General features: G+C 39.8%; 1 protein-coding gene across 1 annotated transcript; it reads right to left on the reverse strand.

The window, feature by feature from the left end:
- Nucleotides 1-214: 214 nt before the first annotated feature.
- On the reverse strand, nucleotides 215-14,573 carry IL26 (interleukin 26). The gene is made up of 5 exons (XM_005909048.3): nucleotides 14,403-14,573; nucleotides 14,260-14,316; nucleotides 13,952-14,086; nucleotides 453-518; nucleotides 215-367 (listed from the first exon to the last, which is right to left on the reverse strand). The coding sequence occupies exons 1-5, from the start codon at nucleotides 14,571-14,573 to the stop codon at nucleotides 281-283; spliced, it is 516 nt and encodes a 171-aa protein (XP_005909110.1). The 3' UTR covers nucleotides 215-280.
- Between the last annotated feature and the right edge of the window lie 3,575 nt (nucleotides 14,574-18,148).

Genomic DNA, 18,148 nt, shown 5'->3' on the forward strand with positions numbered 1-18,148 from the left:
TTTAGATTAAACTCATACAGTGCACTTGGGAATGAGAAAACATATTCAAGATGAAAGCATTCTTTGAAAATACAGAAAATGTGCATATTAATAATAATTAATAAGATAAGATAATAAACTTATCTCCAAAATGCTATTGCATTAAATTCCTCTAGTCGTAACTTGCTGTTAGTACTATGTACAAAATATTTAAAAGGAAATACACTGCTGTAAATTGATCTCTGGCTGTGCTTATTATATTTCAAAATAATAATCAAATCAATCTACTTGGATCCTTGAATTACTTAATACTTTCCAAGAATTGTTTAATCCACGAAAGAAGAATATCCAGTTCACTTATGGCTTTGTAGATTCCTTTCTTTCCAATCTGCAGATAAAGTAGAAATATTAGAAGCAGAAATATTTCATATCTTTAAAAAAAGTACTCAAAGACATGAATTTGGTATACTAACCTCATAAAATGTTCTTTTCATCCTAGTAATGGATTTCATCTCTCTAGCTGATGAAGCACAGGAAATCTAAGAAATTAGCAGTAAATACAGAAATATTGCTGAAGAAGGACTAGTATTCACTCTTCCATCCACTCAACCAACAATTTTTGAGCACATTGTGGGCATGAAATACGCTGGCAAATAAATAATACTTGTCCTCTGTCCTAACAGAGTTTACAGTTTCATGAGGGAGAATAATGATATATTTAAAAAAAATGAAAAATGAAAATTTACAAACTGCAACTAAAGCTGTGTTTGTAATGCATGACTGTATGATAGGGATTTACAGAAATGACCCTCTTTCAAGTGGATGGTCAGAGAAGGTTCTTTTGGGGAATGACACTTAAATTAAGGTCTGAAAAGGGGGGAGGCAGCAGGTATGTGGGGAAGTGAAGAAAGAAAAGAGGGATTTGGAAAGGATACACAGGTGGAATAATTCAGGGAACCTGAGTGAAAGGTGTACAAATGTCCTGAGGCGAGAAAGACTATGCCTTCCAGAAACCTAAAGAAACCATGGCTGGAGCAAGAGAGATGCTAGAAACACAAGAGATGTGGGAATGATGAGAAAAAAATTTTACTTTTTGAAAAATCGCCCTGGCTGTTTTAAATATTGATGTTGATTCCCAGGAGAAAGCACCAGGAAATGAATATTAGTTTCTAAATCATGAAGAAGAGTAAGCTAGTGTCTTGAGAAGACAGCTTGTAGCCTGACTTGGGGTGGAGAGATTGGGAAATGCTGGTCTCCTTTGAGGAGGTGAGTTTTCAAATATGAGCACGAGAATCACTTAGGAGTCATGGGGAAGAAATTCTCCATCTTCCTTTCCTCATCTGTTTTCTCCCACAGAGTCCCATAGGGAAGACCTTGCATAGGAAGGTAGAAATTCTTCCTGTGAAAGAGGCTTTTGTGATGAGGTATGGAAGAGCTGCACACAGAATGTGAAGGTTCCATCTGCAGGACTCACAAGCACAAGAGCTGAACCTCCCTGTGATAAGAGCCATCAATTTAGAGGATGTTTCCTCCCACACCAGATCCTGTGAGGCCAAGACAATGTGGAACCGATCCAGGGCAGTGGTAGCCAGAATCAGAGTATACAGTCAGAAAGAATTCATTCCTTCGTTAAACAAGCATTCATGAAGTGCCTACTAATTGTCAGATCATGTGCCAGACATAATAATGAGCAAAACAGAGGTAGCAAATAGATAGTGATAGATGGGAAAATCAACAAATACAAGATCAATAATAGAAGATAAAAATCCAGCAGTTCTTCTTTATCCCAATTTCCCTCCATGTGAAGATTGTTAGATAAAAATAATAGTTTTATTAGCATTTTGTTAGCATTCTGTGTCAGGCACTAATATGAAGGCTTTGGTTATATTAACTCATTCAGTCATCAAAACAACCTTATGAGGTAGGTACTATTATCACTCTCATTTTACAGGTTAGAAAAACCAAGCATTGAAGTTAACATTCTGTCAATGTTCACATAGTATTAATAAGTAGAAGAGCTGAGATCCAAACCCAGGTATTTTGACTCCAGAGTATGTATTTAAAAGCCACTATATTACACTATTTCTACACTGTATATGCACTACTATACTATTTTTTTAGATTAAAAAACCTGCATAACTTGGAAAAGATATTCCAGCCAAGCCATTCTCCTGTTGAAAATCTTAAATATCCAGTTCCAAAGAAAGATTAGTTCAAAGATTTCTGCTGCTGCTAAGTCACTTCAGTTGTGTCCAACTCTGTGCAACCCCAGAGATGGCAGCCCACCAGGCTCCCCCGTCCCTGGGATTCTCCAGGCAAGAACACTGGAGTGGGTTGCCATTTCCTTCTCCAATGCAGGAAAGTGAAAAGTGAAACGGAAGTCGCTCAGTTGTATCTGACTCTTAGCGACCCCATGGACTGCAGCCCACCAGGCTCCTCCACCCATGGGATTTTCCACGCAAGAGTACTGGAGTGGGGTGCCATTGCCTTCTCCGTCAAAGATCTCTACTCTGTATTATCCTAGGGGAAATGTGGGAATGCCTCTAAAAGCCTAAGCTAATTGACAGAGAAAGACACACAGAGACAGAGAGACTTCAACCTGAAAATGCACAGTGTGATAACAAACAAAAGACGAAAAACTCTGTGTGTGTCTATTTGTGTGTGTGTGTTTTGCTCCCTTTGTTCATTTGTTTTCCAGATTGGAACTGCAAAAGTAAATTCTAGAAATACCGTGTCTAGTTCCAGCCAGGAGAGTAGTTCTGGAAATAATTATTATAGAGAGGACTGCCTATCACTTTTTAAATGGAGAATTTGGCTAGATGCTAAATCTGTCCAGTCAGAAATTATCTAGTATAAATGTAGTTGGCCCAAACATTGCAACTGGAAGAGAGGACTTCATGAGGATAATCAATACTTGCCAATTCCAATATATCCAAAGTTCTTAGATGCAAAGAACAGTCACAAGGAACTGAATAAGCAAGTCATAGGGCACAATATCAAATATGCCTGTGTCCGGATTTAAAATTTTAACACTAGAATCCACCTGCCAATGCAGGAAACAAGGGTTTGATCTCTCATCCAGGAAGATCCACATGCCACAGAGCAACTAAGCCCATGAGCCATAACTACTGAGCCCTGTGCTCTAGAGCCCAGGAACCGCAACCACTGAAGCACGCACACCCTACAGCCCTTGCTCTGCAACAAGAGAAGCCACTGCAATGAAAAACCTGTGCTCTGCAACTAGAGAGTAGCCCCCACTTGCCACAACTAGAGAAAAACCCGTGCAGTAATGAAGACTCAGCACAGCCAAAAATAAATAAATATTAAAAAAAAAAGATTTAACACTGAAAATGTGAGACCAAAGAAGCCAACCAAATTCTGGACATTACAGAAATTAAATGTCATTAAGGCATTCCTTCAGAGAAGGCAATGGCACCCCACTCCAGTACTTTTGCCTAGAAAATCCCATGGACGGAGGAGCCTGGTAGGCTGCAGTCCATGGGGTCGCTAGAGTCAGACACGACTGAGCAACTTCACTTTCGCTTTTCACTTTGATGCATTGGAGAAGGAAATGGCAACCCACTCCAGTGTTCTTGCCTGGAGAATCCCAGGGACGGGGAAGCCTGGTGGGCTGCCGTCTATGGGGTTGCTAGAGTCGGACAGTAGGACTGAAGAGACTTAGCAGCAGTAGCAGCAGCAAGGCATTCCTTAATGATGAGGCCCTCTCCCCCAGACAGCTTGGGCCTACAGGGCCTCCCATAAATAAGGCAGGAATTACAAGAAAGGTTTCTGACTTCATTCCATCTAAGGCACACGCTACCCTAAGAAGAACAAAGAGAGTAGAAGAGGAGAAAAACAAGGTTTGGCAAAAAATAAAAACCCATCACTTAATAGTGGCAGTGTTTCCTCTAGAGCTCTGTAGGTTTATGGGATTCTTTCTGGTGCCTTGAGATCCATTTACTATAAATGACCCCTAGTAAATGCAAGAGGTTTTCATTTTCCTCACTGTTATAAATACGCCTATAGACCCAGTAGGATAGCCTGATTTTACTGCTAATTCAGATTTCTTTGCTTGGAAGGAGGAATTTACAAAACAATGATTCCCTTTATCTTATATTTCAAGGTATAGTTCCATTTGCAGAAAACAGCATGCAAAACCAAAGGGCAGCAGTTTTGTTCTAAGAATGGCTGCATGATTTGACAGACTCAGGCAAAGCAGTCATGATCTGGACAAGAGGCAATGTATTAGTAGGGCTGGAATAACCAGGGATTGGCTCAAAAACAAAAAAATAATGTGTGTGTGATAGTCACAGAATAGCAAACACAAGGCAACAGCCTAATCATTCACCACTAAGTCAATGGATATTTATTGCATACTTACTATATACGCTAGGCATATAATTGTGTGTCTGACCACATAGCATTGATTTTACTTAATTTATAAAAGTGCCCCTAAATGCTGAAAACCGCCTTGGGGCACAAGCAATGGCTCATAACTGTCAGAGACAGCAAAGGAAAAATCACAATACTACATGATGAATACTGTGATTTAAAAACAAAAACCCGTTCTGGGGACACATCAGAGGCCATCCAACTGAGGGATCCCAGAAGGCTTCCAGAAGGAAAAAACAAGAGAGTTGCATCTTGAAGGGTGACTAAAATGGAGTGGAAGAAACAGAAAGAATGGATGAGTAGGCAAAGGAAGCCCGATGCTCAAAGGTTGGAGAGAACAGAGATTATTTATTTATTTAATTTGTTATTATTGTTATTATTTTGGGGGCCACATGTGGGATGGGCCACATGTGGAAAAAATAGATGTAATCCTTGAACCTGAATCCCTGACAGCATGTGGGATCCTAGTTCCCTAACCAGGGATCGAACCTGTGCTCCCTGCATTGGCACTGCGGAGTTTTAAGCACTGGACCACGGAAGTCCAGCAGTGATAATTCAGACACCCTTCTGGTCTCAGATTGTTACCTGTGATATGGCCCCCAACCTCCAACCCTCAGCATCCTCTTGTTTGTTCCCTTCATGGCACCTATCAAAATCTGAGAGTTGCTGAAACTGACTGAGAGCATTCTCAAAAGAGTTCTGTACAGAAAGAGATATTATCTATCAATTTTTGGTGAATTTCCAGCATCTGGAATAGTGTTCAGCAACACTAGATACTCAGGGCTTGTTTAATGAATGAATCAATGAATGAAATGCAAGCATCAGCTTAGAGCTTTGGAGTTCACAAAGCCCACTGGTTTAATATTAATAGTAGTCTGAAGTATATACTGGGCATTAGTGAGCTCTGTTTAAAACAATTTGATGAAAAAATAAATGTAATCCTTAAATCTGAATCCCCAATATCCACAACGTGTTTGAAAAATCATGAAAATATGTATTGTGTATTATATACACTAAAACAAAAATGAAAAATCCCTCTTCGCTGATAACTCTGAGGAAATGAAATAGCTTGGCCAGGGAGTGGACAGCTGTACATATCATAGTCTCTCACCCTGTACTGTTACAAATAATGACCTCAAATTCTTCCTACAAAAAGAGTTTTACTATACTATAGTCCTCTAGGAGCATGTACTATAGTCTTTTATGAGGCTTCCCAGGTGGCGCTAGTGTTAAGGAACCCGCCTGCCAACACAGGAGACCGTAAGAGATGCGGGTTCAATCCCTGGGTTGGGAAGATCCCCTGGAGGAGGGCATGACAACCCACTTCAGTGTTCTTGCCTGGAGAATCCCATGGACAGAGGAGCCTGGCGGGCTACAGTCTATAGGGTCGCACAGAGTCGTATACGATTTAATGGACTTAGCACAGCACAACTAAGGAATAACTTTGACAGAAAATAAGTTCTATAATATAATTAGAAAATATATTTAGAAAAGTTAAAACTGATGACTTATAAATGATCTCTTTATCTTTCACTTAAAGTAACACTATAAGTAAAACACTAACTTTAGGCACTAAAAAGGTATTTGATTGTTTAAGAGAATCTCTCCTTTGGAAATTGTTGAGAAAATGCAATTGAAAGAAAATTAGTGTTCTAAGTATGGAAAACAGTAAAGAAAGATATGAACAATTTTACAGAACTACTACGTATTAGGCACTTTGACATAGTATCTTATTTAATTCTTCCAAAAACCATGATGAGATTATTGGTATTGTTAAAGACAAGTTTAGGACTTTATAGTCAATGAAAGAATAAACCAGGATTAGTCTTACTTCCTGCTTCAGTTTTTATCAGTTCAGCCAATTATTATTTTTAAAATATTCAAAATTGCAAACATAAATAATTGGAAATGCTTCACAACTTGATAAGCTAGTTGCAGCTGATGATACAAATTACTTTTCAAACTTTCTACAAGAATTAGAGATACAAATATTCTATTTAACAAGACTTACCAAACTTAAAAATTAATCACATACAATTAATGTAAAGAAACAGAGCTCTCTAATTACCAATTATTATTTAGACTCTCAAAATATTAATTAAAGTAGATGATGAAATCTTGAAACTAATGTACTTTTTTTCCAGTTTCAACTTTGAGAACTAGCAATTAGGCAAATTATCCTATGAATTCAACTAAGCAACTTTCAAGTCTGAGAGTTTTTCTATAAGAATCTTTAAAACATCTTTTTACAAAGAGGCACTTTCAAATATCATTTAGACAAATACCATGGGATCGAAAAGAGTCGGACACAACTGAAAGACTTCAACTTTCACTTTCACTTTTCAGGGCTAACAAAGATTAAAAACAAAGATTAAAAACAAAGATATTTGTGTTATCCTTTGCTTTCTTTCTTTAAACAATTATGCCACCTGAATTATTAATCAGACTTATTAAATGTATAATATTTTACTAGGTGCTGCAAAATACCTAGAATGTTCTCAGAAACAATAAGATGACATTCAAATGTAGTGCTGCTGGGATTCCAGACATTGGAGTCTGTCATGAAAACTGTTGTAGTGTCGTGTCTTAAGAATGGCTCAAGAAGATGCCAGTCTCGGTGGATTTATAGAGAAACCCTAAACTTTAAAGAACCAGAAAGACTTCTCAAAAATGAAAAAAAATTTTTGTCCAGGAGGTAATAATGAAGCTAAGAGAAAATAACAACTCATTGATCACCTTGAAAGAATATTAGAAAATCAATCCTTATATTGAAAACTGATAAATAAAGAAAAAGAATTACATGTTTCTTTTTAACAGTACAGATTAAATTATTGGAGCAAATGAAATGACAGGTTTTAATTAAAAATATGTCATCATTTGGTAACTTTTAAAAATATCTCATATATTTGCATAAACAGTTGACAGTAAATAAAATTGCACACTATCTAGAAAATCACAATATTTAAAACAGGTAAGAACCAGAATTACATGTTTATTCTGACCTTCTTATATGATAAGGTCCTCAGGACAGCCAAACAATTAGTTAGGGGGAGATTTCTTTACATAATTATCCCTATTTATAAATGAAGGAATAGAATTTTAAAAGCATTATTTTGCAATGTTTTATGAATTAATAGATCTAAACAATAATTATCATAGACTGATAACAGAAATAGAGGTCATATAGTACATTCTAGAAGCTAAAGGAAAGATGGATCATGTGAAGTAGGAAAGGGAAAATATTGAACAAATTCAGACTTCTAGTAACAAATGGGACTAAAGTAGGTTAGATATTACAGACTAAAAGATTTGTAAATTTTGTAAACTTGAAGATATAGCAATAGAAACTATCCGCAATAAAACACAATTCCCCTGGTGGCTCAGAGGTTAAAGCGTCTGCCTACAATGCGGGAGACCTGTGTTCAATCCCTGGGTCAGGAAGATCCTCTGGAGAAGGAAATGGCAACCTGCTCCAGTACTCTTGCCTGGAAAATCCCATGCACGGAGGAGCCTGGTGGGCTACATACAGTCCATGGAGTCACAAACAGTCGGACACGACTGAGCAACTTCACTTCACTTCACTTCACAATAAAACACAGAAGAACACTGCCATTAACCATAAAAATGAGAACAAGGATTTTGAACAATTTTAGCTCCAGCCACTCTAGGAAACAGCTTGGCTGTCTATTGCATAATTAAACACACACCTAACCTATGATCCAGCCTAGGTGGTTACCACTCCTACCTCTCAAGTGTTTACTCAGCAGAAGTGCGAATCTCTCTCCAAACAAAGACTTGCCTGGCATTTCTCCAGGCAAGATTACTGGAGTGAATTGCCATTTCCTTCTCGAGGGGATCTTTCCCACCCAGGGATTGAACCCCCTTTACTGACTGAGCCATTGGGGAAGTATATAAATATTCTTAGCAGCTTTATCTGTGATAATGAAAAACTGGAAAAAATAAATAGCCATCAATAGATGAATAGATAAAGTGTGGTATATCATTACAGTGCAATGCTAACTGGCAATGAAAAAGGGAGAAGTAATTGATACATTCAATAACATGAATGAATCTCAAAGTAATTATACTGGGTAGAAGAAGTCAGACTTTGAAGAATATGACACATATATAGATTTTCCTCATTTTATAATTGTCTCAAGTCCTGGTAAACCTATTGTTAGTTGAAAATATCTTAAGTCAAAAATGCATTTAAGGGACTCCCCTGGCAGTCCAGTGGTTAAGACTTTATCTTTCAACATGCGGAGTATGGGTTCAATCTCTGGTCAGGGAGCTAATATCGCACATGCTTCAAGGTCAAAAAACAGACATAAAACAGAAACAAGGTTGTAACAAATTCAATAAAGACTTAAAAATATGCATAGTATACCTAACTTTCCAAGCATCGTAGCTTAGTCTAGCCTAGCTTAAACGTGTTCAGAACACTTACATTGGCCTACAATGGAGAAAAATCATCGAACACAAGCCTATTTCATGATGAAATGTTGAATATCTCATAGAATTTATTCAATATTGTAATGAAAGTGAAAAACAGCATCGTCGTCTGGGTACAGAGCGGTGGTGAGTGAGTTGGTTGTTTACCCTCATGATCTCATGGCTGACCGGGAGCTGGGGCTGCCGCTGCTGTCCAATATCAAGAGAGAGTACTGTGCCAGGAATCACTAGCCCAGGAAAACTGGAAACACATACCTTTTGTACCTCTATAAAGTCAAAAATCACACCATTGTAAGTTAGGGATCATCTGTAAAACCATTTAGTTTAAATCCTGCTGCTGCTACTGCAGCTAAGTCGCTTCAGCCGTGTCCGACTCTGTGCGACCCCATAGACGGCTCCTCTGTCCCTGGGATTCTCCAGGCAAGAACACTGGAATGGGTTGCCATTTCCTTCTCCAATGCATGAAAGTGAAAAGTCAAAGTGAAGTCGCTTAGTCATGTCCGACTCTTAGCGACCCCATGGACTGCAGCCTACCAGGCTCCTCCGTCCATGGGATTTTCCAGGCAAGAGTACTGGAGTGGGGTGCCATTACCTTCTCCGCATCCCAGTCTGGGCTTCCCTAATGGCTCAGATGATAAAGAATCTGCCTGCAATGCAGGAGACCTGGGTTTGATCCCTGCAGAAGGGAATGGCTACCCACTCCAGTATTCTTGCCTGGAGAATTCCATGGACAGAGGCGCCTGGTGGACTACAGTACATGGGGTCAAAGAGCCAGACACTTCCACTTTCATCCCAGGCTGCTTGCTCTCTTCCTCAGACTTTCCTTGTCCTCCCTTATGACACTAGTGTGCACACTTTGGTCCAAGCACATTATTGCAGTGCTCTTTTCATTGTTTATTTTGCCTGGAGTCTCACCCCTGCAGACATACAGGTGGCCAACAGGCACGTGCAAAGATGCTCAATATCACTAATCATTAGTGACATGCAAATCAAAACTATAATGAGGTATCACCTCACACTGGTCAGATGACCATCATCAAAAAGTCTACAAATACTAAGTGCTGGAGAGGATGTGGAGAAAAAGGAATCCTTCTACAATGTTTGTGAGAATGTAAATTGCTGCAGCCTTTTTGGTTTTCCATTTTAAATATAGCAGTGTGTACATGTCGATCCCAAACTCCCTAACTATCCCTCCCTTCCCTCGACTCTTTCCCCTCTCTGTGAGTCTGTTTCTGTTTTGTAAAATAAGCTTATTTGTATAATTTCTTTTTGGATTCCTATAAGGGATATTATACAGATATTTCCAGAGATTCATTCTTCAGTCAGAATCACCACACCTAGGAATGTCTGCATCCAACAAAAAAAGAGATGACTGGAGTGGATAATAAATGCTATTTCTGGTTTTCTTTTTCTAACTCCAGATTCTACAGACCAAGACATGGATTTAGTCTCAGAATCAATTCCTCGAAAGTCTGCCCAAGATTCAGTAAGAGAGAGAGGAGAGCTTTAAAGCAACCAGCAGAGCCACATAGAAGGGGGAGAAAAGTTTCTGCAACTTGCAAAGCTTTGATTCATTGGCATATTCAAGAATTAATGATAGCCTGAGGTCCCTGGAAGGAAGGGGGAAAAAAGAAACAAAGTGACAATCACACATCTGGTGGAGGGCACAGCTGCTCTGCTTAGGAAAGCTGCCCCCATGCTATCTTCCCAAAATTAAAGCAAATGTTCAAATGTTCAAAAAAGAAGAAAAGAAAATATCACATGTAAATAAATGTCACCTATCGCATTTTATAACTTCTCCCTCCTAAACTCTGCCCCATCCACTGATTCAGAATTCCACATAGAGAGGCAAATGCCCAGTTGATTTATATTACACATACTTGCTTCTGTAGCCAAAAAGAAAAAATGGTGATTGCCAGAAAAACTAAATGCAAGCCTGTTATTAAAATTAAACTTATTTCCCTAAATCAATATCTGAGGCGATTTTCTAAAGCTCAGCTTAATCTTTCGACTTTCTTTTTTAGAGTTTCACGGAGGCGGTTTGTTTACTCCAGCACATATGAGCCAAATGAACCAAAGCTAATAAGGGTTGTATTGGGAGGGGAGATTAGAAGGAAAGACCAGAATTAGGTGGCCCTCAGGATGGAGAAGGCAATGGCACCCCACTCCAGTACTCTTGCCTGGAAAATCCCATGGACGGAGGAGCCTGGTAGGCTGCAGTCAATAGGGTTCCCAAGAGTCGGACACGACTGAGCGACTTCACTTTGACTTTTTACATTCATGCATTGGAGAAGGAAATGGCAACCAACTCCAGTATTCTTGCCTAGAGAATCCCAGGGATGGGGGAGCCTGGTGGGCTGCCGTCTATGGGGTCGCACAGAGTCGGATATGACTGAAGCGACTTAGCGGCAGCCGCAAAAGCAGGATTGGCTAGGTGATGTGCTCGTATTTGGCCACAAGGGGGAGCCAGCCGCCTTGGAAAGCCTCCACGATCAGCCTGAGAAGGACGGCCTACTCCCATCCTGCAGTAGCCCGTCTCAAGAAAAGCTCTTGACAAATTAAGGTCCCTTTAGGAAATGACTTCTTCCACAACAAGTCAAGGAAAATCAGAGTTCCTAGATAGCTCTATGGTTTCTAAGTTTTTGGTCTGAAATATTGCTCGGTTTAGGTTATAACTATTATGTGGTCTCTAGCTATATGAGCTGAAGAAATAAAATCAATGGTGAAAGCAAACGTGGCTTTTGGGAGTTCCAAGTGTCCAGATATACTGTACTGTATCAGACAAGGATTTCTAGTACCTCAGCATCATTAACAAACTTCATTTACAATAATACTACATTAAATTGGATGGCTCTGTGTTTCGTGGTGGCTCAGACGGTAAAGCGTCTGGCTACAATGCGGGAGACCCAGGTTCGATCCCTGGGTCGGGAAGATCCTCTGGAGAAGGAAATGGCAACCCACTCCAGTACTCTTGCCTGGAAAATCCCACGGATGGAAGAGGCTGGTAGGCCACAGTCCGTGGGGTCGCAAAGAGTCGGACACGACCGAGCAACTTCACCTGTACCTTATTATTTTAATGGAATGTTAGAGTTTTGGGGAAACAATGCAGCTTATTTAACTTATATGCAGAGTACATCATGCGAAATGACAGGTTGGATGAAGCACAAGCTGAAATCAAGACTGCTGGGAGAAATATCAATAACCTCAGATACGCAGATGACACCACCCTTATGGCAGAAAGTGAAGAACTAAAGAGCCTCTTGATGAAAGTGAAAGAGGAGAGTCAAAAAGTTGGCTTAAATTCATCATTCAGAAAACTAAGATCATGGCATCTGGTCCCATCATTTCATGCCAAATAGATGGGGAAACAATGGAAACAGTGGCTGACTTTATTTTGGGGGGCTCCGAAATCATTGCAGATGGTGACTGCAGCCATGAAATTAAAAGATGCTTGCTCCTTGGAAGAAAAGCTATTACCAAACTAGACAGCATATTAAAAAGCAGAGACATTACTTTGCCAACAAAGGTCTGTCTAGTCAAAGCTATGGTTTTTCCAGTAGTCAAGTATGGATATGAGAGTTGGACTATAAAGAAAGCTGAGTGCCAAAGAATTGATGCTTTTGAACTGTGGTGTTGGAGAAGATTCTTAAGAGTTCCTTGGACTGCAAGGAGATCAAACCAGTCCATCCTAAAGGAATCAGTCCTGAATATTCATTGGAAGGACTGATGCTGAAGCTGAAACTCCAATACTTTGGCCACCTCATGCGAAGAGTTGACTCATTTAAAAAGCCCCTGATGCTGGGAAAGATTGAAGGTGGGAGGAGAAGGGGATGACAGAGGATGAGATGGCTGGATGGCATCAACAACATGATGGACATGAGTTTGAGTAGGCTCCAGGAGTTGGTGATGGACAGGGAAGACTGGTGTGCTGCAGTCCATGGGGTCACAAAGAGTCGGACACAACTGAGCAACTGAACTGAACTGAATGCAACCCAAGTCCCAAAGGAGGATATAACTTAAACACAAACTAACCAAAGGGAACATAAATTTGTATGTTTTACCCTACTGACCAGCTCACCCTTATAAAAATTCTCTGCACTGTAGGCTGGAATTTGGATTACTGTGTACTTTCATGGACCACAAGAAAAAAGATGTCCTGGTATTTTAAAACTGAAAATCTGCTACCAGCAGCCCAGAGTTTAAGTTTCATGACCCTGATGCCCAAGGATAGAAAGCTCATTACCTTCTGGCGACCCAAGGACTGTAATAACCTTCACTACCCCCTACTTTGTCCCACCTACCAATACAACCACAGGAGACTGGAGACGGCATACTTAGAACAAAATCCACGCCACAGAAAAGACTCAACACTTCTCACAGAGGCGAGCCAACTAATATTGCCCAGATCCTGGCTTGGTTGTTTTGCTTTGTTTTGTTTTTCTATACTGATCTTGGGTGTTAGAAATACTGTCACTTCTGCCTTCTTAATTAGTACTTTATTGCTTAGGGTGATGGTGACCATACCACAGCATCAAATAATTTAGGTACCAAAGAAGGACACACTTCTTTTATCATTTTCTTTTCATTGAGACTTTGCCTTGTAAAGGATACAATTCTATACTTACACAAATAAATAAGAAAAAGTCTATCTAAAAGCACTTATCAATATGGGAGAGAAAGAGAAGAGGTAAGAGAAAGTGAGCAACAGAGAAAGAGGAAAAAGAGAGAGAGAAAGGAAAAAATAAAGGAAAGAAGAAAAACAATGACATCCTAGAAAAGTGTTTGGCATATCATTGGTGCTTCAGAAATATTTGTTACATGAATGAATTAGTTGGGATTTGCACAAAGAGAGACTGATTTGAAAAACTAAATATTGATCTGAGGCACATCTCATGTTCATTTAGCTCTCTTCAACTTATTTTACATGTCATTCCTTAAGAAATAGTACATAGTGGATGACAAGTTACACAGGATTATTTGATATTGTTTCCCTGGTGATGGATTCTCCATTTGGACTACAAGCCAACAATTAGAAAATCCCTTTACTCACCCTTTGGGGTGAAGACAAAATATGCTATTTTCTAAGTAGATGTCTAGGCTCAAAGCCATATTTGCTGTGCATACTTACACAGCGGCTCAGTTTCTGCCTGAGGCTATGAAAGTCTTCCACAAAGTGCATTTCCTTGCAAACTTGTAATTGGAGTTGACCAAAAACATCTTCCATGAAGAAGGACAAAAGTTGTTCCTGGAATCTGCAGTTTTTCTATAAATAAGATAGGAAAAAATTGCATAAGGTAAACCATGAGCAGCTTTTGTAAAATAAACTAAAATATCCCCCTGATTATTACTTCATGACCATCTGGAAAAATTTAAAATGCAAGGAGAAAAGCATGCAACAAGTAGAAATGTGAGAAAGAAAAGCAACCCCTGGCTTACCATAAATAGCTTTTTTGTTTTCTTTTTTAATAATCGTATATTTTTTATGCGATCTTCCTACAATAAAACAAAGAGAAATAAGATGTATCCAGAATTTCATATGTCCCTTAGGTCTTCATTTCTAAGCAGAGCCTAATACTTACTGGAATCGTTGCTCTGAGGCTTGCTGCCTTGACATAGAGAGTATCGACAGCTTGGGACAGGGTTCCCCTTGGGTAACACCTTTCGGCAAAGGATGATTGCTTGTGCTTAGCAATGGCAAGAGACAGAGTGACAAAGAGCAACCCACATCTCAAAATGCAACTCACCCACATTTCCCTCCACCCCACTCAGCTCGTGTCGCTCACAGTAACCAGACAGTTCTTGTGCTGGTTAGGCGGGAGGGTAACCTACTTACTTTAGCCCTCAAGGTCGCCTCTCCAATGAGATGCCGTGAAAGATAACCTACAGTTTAGAAAGAGGAAGATCACTTCAGTTCTAATTTTTTAGAGCTTGCTTCATAATCAAAAAACACTGACCACACCATACTGTGACGTTAAGTAAAAGCTCATATTTACTGGCAAGGTTGGGGCCCTGTTTCCAAAAAGAATTCAGAACCTCAGATGTGTCTCACAACAGATTTCATTATTTTAAAAGCCAAGCCATGCCAGTAAAAAACCCTGATCTCCTGGAGGCTGTGTGACTGTTTTGAAATATGGAAAAAAAAAAAAAAATCTGCTTTTGTAACTAGTATCCCAGAAAAAGTGTAGAATGAGCAGCCCTGAGAAACCTGCTCATGACCTCATATGGGTTTAACATTTGTCCTTTGCCAGATCCTTCACCTGCCCACCCCTACCCCACCAGAAGCCATCATTGTGCAGCCCACCATCAAGACTCAAGAGAAAAAATGTCCAATTGTTTTCAAGAATTTTTCCACCTCATACATTGTAAGTCCCCCAACATATTCAAGACTTTTTTTGAACCAGGACCTGGAATTAAGACCTACTTAATTAACCTACCTAATTAACCTATTAATTTAATAAGTTCTCTATCATTTGTCCATGGGCTTCCCTGGTGGCTCAGATAGTAAAGCATCTGCCTACAATGCAGGAGACCCGGGTTCTATCCCTGGGTCGGGAAGATCCCCTGGAGAAGGAAATGGCAACCCACTCCAGTATCCTTGCCTGGAAAATTCCACGGACGAAGGAACCTGGCAGGCTATAGTCAATGGGGTCAGAATCGGACATGACTGAATGACTTCACTTTCTTTCTTTCTTTCTTTATCATCTGTCCAAGCTAACCACCCAGACTTTTCCTTTAACTCTAAATTTCCAATAGAGTGAAAATTCCTTACCTTTCCATCTCTGAATTCTCAGCACCTACTGTGACACCTCAGGTAAAGAAGCAGCATGTTCAGTATTAGCTGAATAGTACTTCCCTTCCCACATTATGAGATGCTGCTATAACTGCTTTGTTTTTTCGTTTATTCCATTAACAAATTTTTACCAAGCATCTCTCTGTACAAAGAACAGTGCTTAGAACCATTGGCCCACATACTAAAGTAGACGCTCCGTGGACTTCTGTCCTCTGCTCTGTCTCAGTTCTTCCCGTGGTGATAAGTATGGTTCCTTCTGCATAGCATCCCCAAGATAAGACATGGACACAGCTCAGAATCATATACTGAGAAGCAGCGCTAGGTCACCAAAGCCCAGAACAAATGGCACCAACCTCAGTCTGGGCAAGTTAACACTAAAACTCTGGTTGTGAGTAAGAGATTCGTCAAAACTAGGAAGAATCAATAAACAGGCATCAGAACACAAGAGTGAATTCAGGGCGTCAAAGGAGGAAAGAGAAAGTATAAAGTAAAAAATCCAAACACATGGGAGTATTTTCCTCTGTTTCAAAAAGTAGGTGGGTCAGGACTTCCCTGGTGGTGTAGTTGTTAAGACTCTGGGCTTCCCAAGCAGGGAGCATGGGTTTGATCCCTGGTCAGGGAACCAAGATTCCCACATGCTATGTGGTATGGTCACAATAAAGTATAAATTAAAAAACAAGTATGATTCTAACTTATGAACAAGGTCAATTTTTAAAAAGTGACTTAAAAGAAATAAAACAAGATTAGATTTTTTTAAAAAGTAAGTGGATCTCTTTGGAGAGCCCAAATGTCATTTCCATAGGAGCACCTCTGCTAATTAAGGACACTCCCTCTGAAATGAGATGAGAACTCCTCCCAAAGACCTACCAGAAGACTGTTGATTAGGAGTGCAAAGTGAATTTACTGAAGTTTTATAAGAGTTTGGGAAAAGGAAGAATTGGGTTTTTTCTTTTTTAATTAATTAATTACTTTATTTTAATCACTTTATTTTAATTGGAGACTAATTACCTTACAATATTGTAGTAGTTTTTGCCATACATTGACAGGAATCTGCCATGGGTGTACATGTGTCCCCCATCGTGAACCCCCTCCCAACCCCCTCCCCATCCCATCCCTCAGGGTTGTCCCAGTGTTCCGGCTTTGAGTTTTTAACTGGGAGTAGCTTAAAGGATGTTGGAACTGGATGTGCAATATCTTAAGGGTTTCTTGGTTTTGGTTTTGTTTTTCCAAGCAGAGTGTTGCCAACTGTTCAAAGTTCTTTTAGACAAAAGAGTGTGAACATTGGAAATCAAAACCCCAAATGCTTTCAGCAGGCGTGGGATTAACACACTGGGTGGGTAGACATAAGGCAACAGGGACTTCTGCATGGCCACCACACCTAAAGTCTACCCAGTCATGTAGCCTATAGCAATGAAAACACCACACAGAATACTGCCAGGAGCCATACTCTGCCTTGAGCAACTAAAATCCGGGGACCCCGATATGTACCCACAAAACATACATACAACTCCAATTACTAATATTGACAGTCAGCGGGGTTGCTGTTTTTTGACCTCTGATAGTTGCACTTCCATAAATATCTTATGTCTCTCAAATCCTCATGATCCAAGAAAGATCATATATGTCCCAAGAGTGCTTCTGATTTAGCTTTCAGCCAAATTAAGAAAACCAGTCTTTTCATGACTGAAAACTGTGTCACCCCAATGATCACAGTCGTCCTGTACCTTAGTCAGCAGACCTGCCTCGTTAGAGTGCATTAAAGACTCAAATCTGACCTCACAGGATGAATAGTGAAGACGGTACTCAAAGCACAGATCCTGAAGACAATTCCCAAGGTGTGTTCCAAAAGCGTCCTAAACTGTAGAAGAACCATTAGAAGAAGTACACGAGTCCTTCGGGTACCAATTTAAAAGAGAAGTTTCTGCTCATTTGGATTTATTTTTATTATATCACTTCCACAATTTTCTTCTACAGACTTGTATAAAAATTACAAGGAGATTTGGTTTTGAAACTCAGATCCACTTCTCATTAGTTATTATGGCATTGGGAAAGCTTCAGTTTGTGTCATTGTTAAAACAGGACAATATTACACCTACTGCAAAGGGTTATCATGAGCAAAAAATACAACAGTGTGAGTAGAATGGTTAGCACAATGCCAGCTATAGCAGCTCTCTGAAAGTGGTAGCTACTGCATTATTATTTTTCAAATAATAGATATGTCTTAGTCCGTTCAGGTGCTCTAACAAAATACCACACTAGGTAGGTTTCAAAGAACAGAAATGTATTCCTCACAGCTCTTCAGGCTGGAAGTCCAAGATCAACACGCCAGCATGGTCACATTGTAGGAAGTGTTCTGTCCTGGGTTGCAGTCCGCTGACCTTCACAATATCCTCACATGCTGGAAGGAGTGAAGGAGCTCTCCGGAACCTCTTCTTTAAAGGCAGGAATCCCATTCACCATGGCTCTGCCTTCATGACCAAATTACCTCTCCAAAACACCATCACCTTGGTGTCTAGGTTTCCACATACAAACTGG

This window comes from Bos mutus, chromosome 5 (genome assembly GCF_027580195.1).
Source record: "Bos mutus isolate GX-2022 chromosome 5, NWIPB_WYAK_1.1, whole genome shotgun sequence".
Taxonomy (NCBI): domain Eukaryota; kingdom Metazoa; phylum Chordata; class Mammalia; order Artiodactyla; family Bovidae; genus Bos; species Bos mutus.